The 10,850-nt window shown below is 42.8% G+C and overlaps 1 protein-coding gene across 1 annotated transcript; it reads right to left on the bottom strand.

Moving 5' to 3' along the window:
• Positions 1 to 471: 471 nt before the first annotated feature.
• Positions 472 to 10,739, bottom strand: LOC143344562 (ATP-dependent DNA helicase DDX31). The gene is made up of 9 exons (XM_076770729.1): positions 10,488 to 10,739; positions 9,583 to 10,422; positions 9,242 to 9,508; positions 8,931 to 9,151; positions 8,250 to 8,853; positions 7,931 to 8,161; positions 5,488 to 5,830; positions 2,574 to 2,796; positions 472 to 826 (listed from the first exon to the last, which is right to left on the bottom strand). Exons 1-9 carry the CDS (start codon positions 10,545 to 10,547, stop codon positions 688 to 690), a joined length of 2,928 nt encoding a protein of 975 aa, XP_076626844.1. The 5' UTR covers positions 10,548 to 10,739; the 3' UTR covers positions 472 to 687.
• Between the last annotated feature and the right edge of the window lie 111 nt (positions 10,740 to 10,850).

Below are 10,850 nucleotides of genomic sequence, written 5' to 3'. Positions count from 1 at the left end.
TATCTTCCGGCGCGTTGGTAGCGAAGAAAGAAGGCATAATTAAATTAAATTAAGCCTGGCTGAGCTCTTGGCCTCCGCTCCTCCTCCCTCCTTCCCTTATTCACCCCCTCTTACCGTGTGCCGTTCCTTTGCTGTCCTACCAGCGGCGACAGCAGTCGACGCCGCCTTTATTTGCAAGCAATTTGCGCTCGCGGATCGTGGTGCAAAAAATCTGAAAATAATGCTGCCGTATTAATCATATCCTTCCGCCCTTATTCCTCTTCCTCCTTTGCTTTTGCCCCCACCTCCAATCTCACTTGGTCCGCGCACCGACATATGTATCTACTACGTACCCACTTATTTGCGTCTCCTTGTGTAACAGAATTCAACGGACCTGAACGACGGAATTGAACGTCTTTCGCGAATAATTTAATTCGGTAGCGATTCTTTCGAACCGAGATACGACACGTTATGTTATTATAGCTATTTATTTCGTTCCTTAAAATAGTACTCGTACGAATACATTTGAATATTATGTACAAAACGATGTTGATGTCATTGCTATACGAGACGTCGTGTATCAGTTAACCTGATTTTCTGGTTAACCGTACGGTTAAAGGGAGGGTGCGTCTATTTAGACGAGAAATGGAAATCACGGTAACGAAATCGCATTCTGTTTACTAGGTAGCCGAGGTGTTAATGCGACGCTCAGGATTTCTTTGGCTTCCTCGAGGGCTCGAGGCCGCTGCCGTACTCGGAGGTGTTGAGCATCCTGACTTTCTTCAGCAACCCCGTCCTTGGCTCGTCATCTGGATGCTTCGGTTTCTTTGCTGGCACCCCGTCGGCTCTGAAAACCCAGAGTCCGGGCCTTAATCGTCGCATTAGGGCTAACCCGCAATTTTCGGTAATTCGACGTAAACGACATATGGCGAGGACAGAGCGCGGTAATCGAAAATCGACAAAAAATTAGCCACGCTTCGAAAACCGGCGATACACCCCCCTGCTGACTGACTGGCTCGATCTCGCGGCCGAAAATTTCGACGGTAGTCATCTTGCCGAATTTCGGTGTTCGTTGCAGCGTCGTTTTGTATCGCACGATTAATCATCGCCGATGAAATAACACAATTCTACAACTTTCGAGAGGTTCTCCAGCGCGCGAACCAACGAACTTTTCGTATCTCGTAATCTATCGCGGAAAAAATGGTGTTTGCGCGTGTTCAAGGGCGGTCGCAATGACACGTACACCCACGCGCAAGAACAGAACGCACACAGAGTAGGCGTAATGAGATCCACAAAGGCGTAAACCGTGGGCCTCTCTCGATCCATTGGATCGTCGGGCCGGTGCCCGCCTTTCACTCATTAAAACGGACTTGTTCTCTCTCTCTCTCTCTCTCTCTCTCTCTCTCTCTCTCCCTACCTCCAGGTGGAGGGTATCCGTCGGTTCCCGTTCAGTATATCGAAAGCACGCCCATTCGAATCGCATCGAACAAGTTAATGTTTAATGACAGCCACTAGAAAAACGTTCGACGCGTGATCAAAATGGTGGTGGGTGATACCGATCGAGTTACAATACAGAAACGGAATCGAATAATTGACTGACTCGTCAATGACAGTGTCTTTGGTTCGTAGGAAACAGAGATCGACCGATCCGATCGGAACAATTTAAAGCAAACGAGATGCTGCGTCGAAAAGAATTGGGTTTTCGATGAAAGAGGAGAAACTGCGAAAGAGTCGACACATATAATGAATACGGAACCACCGAACGATAACGGGCGATGAACAGAAAATCAGAGTAGCGGTATGAGAGAGATTTCTACAAAGTGGGAGAGGATAAGAGAGAGGTAGAGAGTGGAGGGAGGCTCGTGCTCGTCCCGTGGTTTCCGTAAATGGCGCAGCCAGAGCCGGAAGTAGCGGTCGCATCAGTCTGTTTAATAGCCGTATTGTATAATTATGAACAATGGAGAGATAGGAGGAGAAACGGAGAGCCGGAGAGTGTCGGAGAGAGAAGAGTAGAAGCCTGGAGAAGGGTAGAAGCCAGCCGAATGCCATGTGAAATGCATACCCGACGAGATAGACGGAGACACACTTGGAGAGAACGCGATCACTGTTGTGTCAGATAGAAGGAGAAACGAAGGGAAACCGACGGAGACGGCGAATAAACGAGGATGAGCACGACGAGAGCCGTATGGCTTATGGCTGCCAGCCACCGTACACCACGTCCGCTCGTTCGTCGTATATGACGAATGACACAAAGCGACAGTTTTGACGTATCTAACCTCTCTAGGAGCTACGAGCTGTCCTCTCGTTACGTGTGCGCGTACTGTCTGTTAATACACGTGGTTGCGTTTGTTAGGAACCGTAAAGGGAGAGACACCGAGAGGGGGAAATTGGGGTGCATCGCGGTTAACAAGTTAAGCCACGCATGAATCCGTCATTAATACTGACGAGTTTGATCGTCTTCGCGATTATCAACCAACCGGTCGGCTCACTCTGATCGCCTATTTCACCCGATCGCTCCAATCTTTTCTCTTTATTCCAACTATCGTCCATTATTCCATACCGTCTACCTAAACAAAAAACGTTACAATGCTTACCGTTCGTTCGCAAGTCTGTTAGTATGCTGTTGCTGCTGCTGCTGCTGCTGCTGCTTCGAAATATTCTTTTCGTGTATTTTTTTGCTTATTCCGTCGATTCGTTGCGGAGTTTCTCTTAATGCGAAGCTCTTGGCGAAATGCCCCAGATGAAGATCCTTCCGATTGAAAATCTCACGCATATCCCGCGGGTAGCTAGCGTAGAAGCGTATCCAGGAGGTGTAAGCTGAAAATCATTCACATTTTACTATTTATCATCGATTCGTTTTGCCACAGTCGATCCTAGTCCTACAATAGGACAGGCGCTAGGTAATATCCGACATTCGAAACTCGAAAATCTGAAAATTCAACGAATCATGGGAATGGTGTCGAATACATTTCTAAAATACATGCGTCCCGCCCACGTGCGTCGTAACTCGGACGTGATCATTGACTGCGTGTGTAGCGCGCCCTTATTAATCGAGCTTCCATTAGGTTCTACGGGGGTTCGCGTATTGCGATTCTATGGGGTGTGTGCCCCGCTGTGAGCTATTAAGAGGCATTAACGGGGGCCGAGTCAAGTGCTGTGGCTAATAGTCGGCCCGTTATCCCCTCTTAACTTCTCTAGCTTCCACGCGCGGCTGAGAAACTCGGGGTTCACCGATCCTGAGAGAACTTGACATGTGCCAGTATTGCTGTCATTTCGTGCGAAAAACTACCGTCAAGTAGTTTTCTCTCCAGTCTCTATACGATATTCCAATATATCGCGAGTAGAAAGCGCCGGCAAAATGCACGGACTATAACGTAAATGCGCGCCGGTGGTATTTCTAAAAAAGATTCGCATACGGTGGTCCCGATGTTACTTGATCGTTCTTAATTTTGATAATTTACGCGGTAGACCTTACGTCCTGGTAATATCCGGCTTGATTTCCGTTTCTCTTCTATACCAAGACCCGTCTCTTCCGCGCATAAGAAACTTGAAAAGATCTTTCTGTCGTAGTCCGGTGTCGGCGCGTTGAAAAGGGAGAAAAATGTTTTTCTCCATTTAGCACATAAATCACCCACGGGGTTGGTATCTAGCTGAGAAGGCAGAGAAGCGATGGTAGGGGATTGAAGAGAGTGGACTGTGTGTGTGTGTGTATGTATGGAGAGAGGAAGGGGGGTAGGAGGGGAGCCGGCATTGTTCCTAAGTGATGTAACTGCGTCTTATTGTATTTGTATCCTGTATCGCATTGTTAAGAGTCTCTCGCCACAAAGCGTAAGTGGTTTTGGCGGAAGCCACATTCAGTGGTTGGATTGTGTTTGCCACCCTCTGCGAAAGGCGTACGAGTAGTATACACTAGATTCGATCAAACTCCCAACGTACGTTTCAACCACTCGTTTTCAGTGGAAAAACGGAAAAGATTAAACGTTGATTTTATTATAATTCGTTTGCTGGAGAAAAAAAAAAACCAGAAACTCATCATCTTTTAAAAACATTTACTTTCAAATGCACAACAACAGTATTAGCATTCGAACGTGATTGTAAATATTTGTACTACTCGGCGACCATTTCAGAAAGTTACGCCAAAAAGGATATAGCCAGGACTATACATATATGTACGTATACATGTATACGGGACCGAGAAAATAAATTTCTGAGCTGGATTGAGGGTAGTGGTTGGAGATTAGGGGGTTGTTCCATAGAATTGTACTCGCTATTCAGGGCTGTTTTGCTCTATTGGGGTGATAATGTTACGAATTAGCGATATTTCCACTTCTACGTCTACATGTACGCTGTTCAACCGTTACATCGATCAGGATGAAATATATTTTTAGCAGTAGGAAAAAATGTAGGATGCGATCACGCCATAACGCGATAATGCTCGATAATTTTCTTCGCATCTTCTTTACTTTGTTTCTAGAATTTGAATCTCTTGGATCTCTTAGTTTGTTAGATTTGTTGCATGGAAACACATTCTTAGCAGTTTTTCTCTTTCACGATCTTCTCTCGTTTATCTATAATATTAACCCCTCCCCGCTCCTGTCCCTCCATCTCCGGTACCCAGTCTCTCTCCGGTGGAAAGTGCAGCGTCGAATCGTCGACGACAATTAATCTATCAATCACTCGAAGCACGTACAGGAACGGTCAAGTGGTTAACTGTGTACTGTCACTCAAATCTGAAGCGGCTAAGCGCTCAAAAACCGTAGCTAACCTTCGTGTAAAGCTACGCTTGACGCGAGACAACTGCAAAACTCAAAAACCTCTTAGAAAGATTTATGGTCTTTATTTTACGTTTTGGAATCGATCGGTTGATCGAGGCTGAACTAACGCTGCGAGACCGTGGCTGTTGATCGTTACCGTTTCTTTCTTTGCTTCGGAAAATTTTGAAAAATACAGAAAATCCGTCGTAGGAAAGCAGAAAGACTAGAATCGTTGAGCGAAACTGTGAATATTACACTCCCCACGAATAAAATACGAATCATCGTGAGCTAATGGATTTATTATTGCAGCAAATAAATTCCTCACCCTAACAGCCGTAATAGAACGACCGTGGCATGGCAAACAAGATCATCCTTCCTCGTCCACAGAGTATGTAAATAGCTGAATGGCGAACGAAAACCGAGACAGAGCGAAGGCTCTCTCTAACGCGACCGTATGGGGTTACTTTATATGCGAGTAGGGTGCCCGTTGGAATTGGCTTAGTCTACCCTGAAGTCAGCTCACTTGTGTTCCGATCCAACTGAATCGAAATAGGTGCTCCCTCATCACGAGTACTTTGTGTTTCACCGAATTCGTAGAGGTCGAAAACGCGTTAAGCGAGAAACCGTAAAATTGATTCAACTTTCTCTTAAACTACCTCTACCTAAACCACCTTCGTCGCGTACATAGAACGCTTTTCGTTGTTCATTATTGCATGCGGAATCCCAGTAGAATGCATCGAAAAGTTTCACTCACCTTTACACGCCTTCGCCCGGAGCTTCGATCCTTGGAGCACCAAATTCTCAAACTCGTTTTGCAGCGTGATCGCGGCATTATGGGCGGATGAGTGTTGGGACAGAGGTGTCAGCAATTTATTTAAAACATCGTCCATGCTTTCCTGCTTTATTCTGATGCGTCTGGACTCGAGCATTCGAACAAACTCGATTTCCGACGGTACTAGAAAGATCGTCGCTGTTCCAGACAATCCGGCTCGCGCCGTCCTACCGATTCGATGTACGTAATCCCTGGTTGAAGTTGGCGCGGTGTACTGGATCACGCAATCCACTTTTGGCAGATCCAAACCGCGAGCCGCGACATCCTAGAGAGAAGATTCGGCTTAGGAATTAAATATACCTACCATCGAAAGGTTTAATAAGACGAAACGTGAATCCGTGTACGCTCTGTCTCGAACACCTTTTTTTCGAGACCGTGCGATCCGTTGCTACAAATGTCTTACAAACCGCCTTCGTTTCTCGTTTTGCACAGAGGTGAATGCGCGCGCGCGCGCGCGGCTGCCAGTGGGCGCCCGCTGTGGAACCCCAACGGCGAACGTTTGAACACGGGCCTGATTTCCTTGCGTTCGGTTAACCAATGATTTACCGAACGGAGCGCGTCGAGACCCTGCTTGACGGCTCTGGGACTAATCCTCGACCACCAGTAGGGGGGCGGCGTCGTGGTCCCGAAAATTCTTTCGCGGCACGATACGGATACGTCTGTCCACCTCTTCTTTTTACATCTTTTTATCGAATTAATTCGACGCCGGTCTATCGACGCCAGCAGTCCAGGCGCTGGTGCGAGGAATAAATATCGAACAATTCGACGTCGCCTCGCCTCACCTCGCCTCGCATCGTATACGATTTATTTCCTATATTCCTAATACTTGTAGCCCAACTTTTTATCATGAAATCCATTTATAATGGACGCAACTTCTGGAATGAGTTTCCTACACCGATAGAGAACAATATCCCTTACGTCAACGTTTATATCATCTTTTTTTTATTATTTTTCCGTGGTTATCGATAGTTATTTCGATGAGGAATTTTTCGTAATCGCGATGATCGATCGGCAAAAATAACTAACTTCAATTAGGATTTACAGAAAAATAACTCGATAAGGCGAAACCAGTAACCAAAGGGGACGCCTACGTGTCTTCGGAATAAACAAGCAGCGCATTTGCCACCGGTGCGATATAATGTAACGAAAACGGGGACGAGGAGCGATCGATGGAAGCGATTAAGACAGACGAACGTTTAGAAAAGAGAGACCGCAATCGCGGCCGCCAGAAAGATCGAGAACGGATCGTTCGCTCAAAACATCTCACTCGAGCTATAGATCACCCCTTGGATCTGGATTCACCACCGCAGAGACCCGCGTAACATTCCGTCCACAGGGGCTCTCGTAACTTTTCAACGTGGAAATTAATAACGATGCCACAGAATATCTGTACAATTTATACCGTAAAATGCACATGGCTTTTCTCACTGTTCATCTTTAAAATAAACAGTGTGCCAGTATTTTATCCAACGCAAATTATCAAAATCAGAATAAAAATGAACAAAGGAATCGTCTGTCGTTGGTAAAGTAACTATCGATCGTTAAATATAGTTCATTATAAAGAGTTGAACTTTGCGAATGATCTACGTTCGTTTTATAACAAAATTCATAACAGTGAATTTAATTAAATATTATTATCGAATTCCTATCGATCTTTATTAGCCATTCAAAACGGTCACTTTCACTGGTAATTACAATGATTAAAGAGTTATCACGGAATCACGATAGATCCGAAAGTTGATCTTCCGTTCGATTAATTTGAACATAGTGTAATTAGTAAACGAAAGAAAGTGGTCTATCGGTGCTACGCCATTCTTGTTTCAATTATCGTCAAACAGGAAACGCGTCTTGTATTTCGTGTTAACGGCATTGCGTTCAAGAATTAGAAATTACACAGAGTATTATTGCGGGACCGACGCCATTTTCCAGTAGAAATTTCTCAATTATAGCAACTGTCGTTGCTGTTAAGCATTCGATATTTCAAAACTAGAGAAAACAATTAAAGAAGGGACCGACGCATAACGGACAAACAATCGTAATTATACTCGTTACGAAGGCCTCGTGTGCGCACATAATTTTTAACCTCCGGACACAGCGTGGGTCCAGAGATATTAAATTCCGCCCTGAAAGAATAAGCCGCGGGGTAATTTACTGCTCAGGGAGTGCCGTCGGCTATTCCCGGCTTTTCTTCTGTCTTATCCTTCTCTTTCTCCGCCCTCTCATTTACCGTCGTTTTATACTAATTCCTGTTCTTGCAGAACAGTGTCGTCGATTTCATATAACGTTACACGATTCTATGATACTTTAACGTACACGTAACAATTGACATGCATACAGGTTTAAACATTACGCGGTAAAAACTTACCGTACAGAAGAGAACACCGCTTTTTCTTTGCCTGAACGTTTTGAAGACATCCGTCCGCTCCTTTTGAGTCATGTTGCCGTGCAATTTGAAAAAGTCAACATCGACCAGAGGATCGGAATCGTCGTCATCTTCGTCGACCGGTTTCGTGAGCACGGAAGACAGTATTTCCACGTGATAGTCAACCATATCTTGAGTCGCCATAAATACTAAAAGTTTGTGCTGCCCGTGACTCTGATAATTGATATTACCAATGATATTCATGAAGCTTGAAAAGAGAGGCAATAATGAACAATATACGTATTCGCAACAGTGTATCTACCTGACACTTTCCCGCGATATAAGCACTCAAAGTTACCATCCTCAATTTTGCCGGCGTAACGATGTAACTCTGGATTATACTTTGGGGGACAATCAAATCTTCGTTTGGATCGTTCGTGTCGTCGCCGATCGTTTTCAAATTTTCATTCGCGGCATCCACAAATACAGGATATTCCATCGCAAGACCCGCTAATTTTTCTACAGCTTGCGTCAAAGTCGCGGAAAGTAAGATCGTCTGTCTTTTGAATTTGTTTTCATCTTCTTTCTGTCGAGCATCACTTTCTACCGAACTTGATACTTTACTTTCGTTAGATTTCGAGAAATCCTTCGATTTTACAAATCGTTTCTCTTCTTCGAAATCGTCATCGCTATTACAGCGATATCGTCTTTTTCTTTGTCTAACGTGATCTTTGTTTGCACAGCCCTCAGGTTTCGAATTTTTCTGGTCATCGTCGTTCTCTCCCCCTTTTCTCGAATCAATAGTGTTTTCAATATGTGCGACGTTTCCGTCATTAGAAACCCTTTTTATGTTCTCTCCAAGTATTTTCATCGGGTCGTATTCCGAATTTTCGTTTAGGGTAGACAACTTTAAAGCACTCACTATACTGAAATTACGTTAGAAAACAATGCTTTATCAAACGGTCGATGTATTCTTGATTTCCCAATTTCCAAAAAAACATACCCCGATATATCTTCTTCATACCCCATGTCAAACATTCTATCTGCCTCGTCCAAAACAAAGAATTTAACATGGCCAAGTTTTAAAGCTGCTGTTCGTTTTATATGGTCTAACAATCTACCCGGTGTACCGACTAAAATATTGCAACCTTTTCTTAATCTAGCTTTCTCTGCTTTTCTCTTTTCACCCCCTGCCAAATACCCTGGCACGATCCACGTAAACGGCTAAAATTGTACGAAAGGCAATCAGTATACGTATACGTGTGTATTTATGTACCGTCCGTCCACTACAAAATATTATTTATAACCGCTCACTTTAATTAATTTCAAAAAACACTCGTAGGTTTGCAAAGCTAGTTCTCTAGTTGGTGTTACTACCAGAGCTTTCACTCCACTATTTCTGTTCAGTTTAGGTCTAATATTGTGTAAAAACTCAACTATAGGTAAAGCATATGCTAATGTCTTTCCAGATCCAGTTTGAGATCTAATTAAAGTATCTTTGCCTGAAAATATGCAAGGAATTGCTTTCTGCTGAACGATAGTCATCTTAGCAATTTGCATATTCTGCTTCAAGTTAGATATCTGGTAAAGTTTTTTCAAAAATTACTACAATTACGTTACCGATTTTTGAATATCATTCGGATAATAATACTTACCATGAAAGGATGTATATTAAGGTCAGTAAAAGTGGTTTCTGTAAAGACTGGTTCGCTTATTGGTTTTACAAATCGTTGACCAATATTTGGAACTTTAGGATTATGTCCAAACAAGGAAGATATTTTTCCACCGGTCTTAAAAGGAACACGAGTACTTTTACTATTTTGTATATCAGTTTGACTTTTAATCGATTTTTCTACAAAATTTTTATTCGTTTCACTGTGAACATCTTTCGTTAAAGATGATTTATTGGATTCCTTGAGTTTAGGTTTTTTTCTTGGTACAACATCTTCGTCCGTATCTACTTTTTTAAGCGATTTTAACAAACTAACTTGTACATTTTCAGACTCTGTTCGCTTAGAGAGTATATTAGGAAGCGCATTCCTAGAGTCTGCGTTCTTAATATTTCTCTTCTTTGCTAATAACGTTTTACCAAAGTTTCCTCGCGTAAATTTAACAAACGATACAGCAGAGTCATTGGAAATTTCAGTTTGTGGAGTTGCTAATGTCTTATCGGTTTCTACAACTTTATTATCTGCATTTAAACGTATTTTGTCTAATCGTTGTTTGGACTTTCTCTCCTCTGTATCTATGGGTTGTGTTTTAAATTTTCTTTCCTTCTGTACTAGATGAAGTACGTTGGATTTATCAGTATCCTTCAACCGTTGTGCAACGATCGTTGATAATAATTTTTGTTTAACTCTTTTTTTTTTTGTACCCGTAGTTACACGAACTAAATCACGTTTCGGTTTATTGCTATTTCTAACTTTACTTTCTTCGGTCTTATTTTTTCGCTCTTTCATTAAACTAAGTATAAAATCATCTTCGTTTTCATTTTTCTACATAAAAGAGGTTAACCTCGTTTAAGTAACTGTTTAAAAACATATTATAACCTCTCACTTACCTTCTTGGCAACAGGTTCTGCAGAAATATTTAAAGAAATGTTTGTGTCTTGTACAGTCATTGTTATCGTGCCGTCTTCTCAATTTTCACACGTAAAAACATAAAATCACGTTAGAAAAAACATATGAAACTTAACCTAGAAGCACATGTCAAGCGCACATTTATGTTCCACTGACGTAAACTACTGTGCATGCGCAGACAGTGGCGTGCGACTGGTTTCGAGGCTATTGTTACTTGCATGCTTTCAACGAACGATTAAATTTTCAATGAAAACTATTTGTTTAGAAATTTATATTATCGTACGCAATCGAATAATGTAGAAACATGTTTCTCATTGCGGTAGGACAATAAAAGGATAATGAAA

This window comes from Colletes latitarsis, chromosome 8 (assembly GCF_051014445.1).
Source record: "Colletes latitarsis isolate SP2378_abdomen chromosome 8, iyColLati1, whole genome shotgun sequence".
Classification (NCBI taxonomy): domain Eukaryota; kingdom Metazoa; phylum Arthropoda; class Insecta; order Hymenoptera; family Colletidae; genus Colletes; species Colletes latitarsis.
This window is presented reverse-complemented; position numbering and strand designations above follow the sequence as displayed.

Bases quoted from the DNA above. Each gene is read 5' to 3' on its own strand.
- LOC143344562 (XM_076770729.1), bottom strand. From the start codon at position 10,547: ATGACTGTACAAGACACAAACATTTCTTTAAATATTTCTGCAGAACCT. The intron at 9,509-9,582 runs GTAAGTATTATT...AAACTTTACCAG, and splicing joins TTAATATACATCCTTTCATG to ATATCTAACTTGAAGCAGAA. The intron at 9,152-9,241 runs GTGAGCGGTTAT...GTACAATTTTAG, and splicing joins GTTTTTTGAAATTAATTAAA to CCGTTTACGTGGATCGTGCC.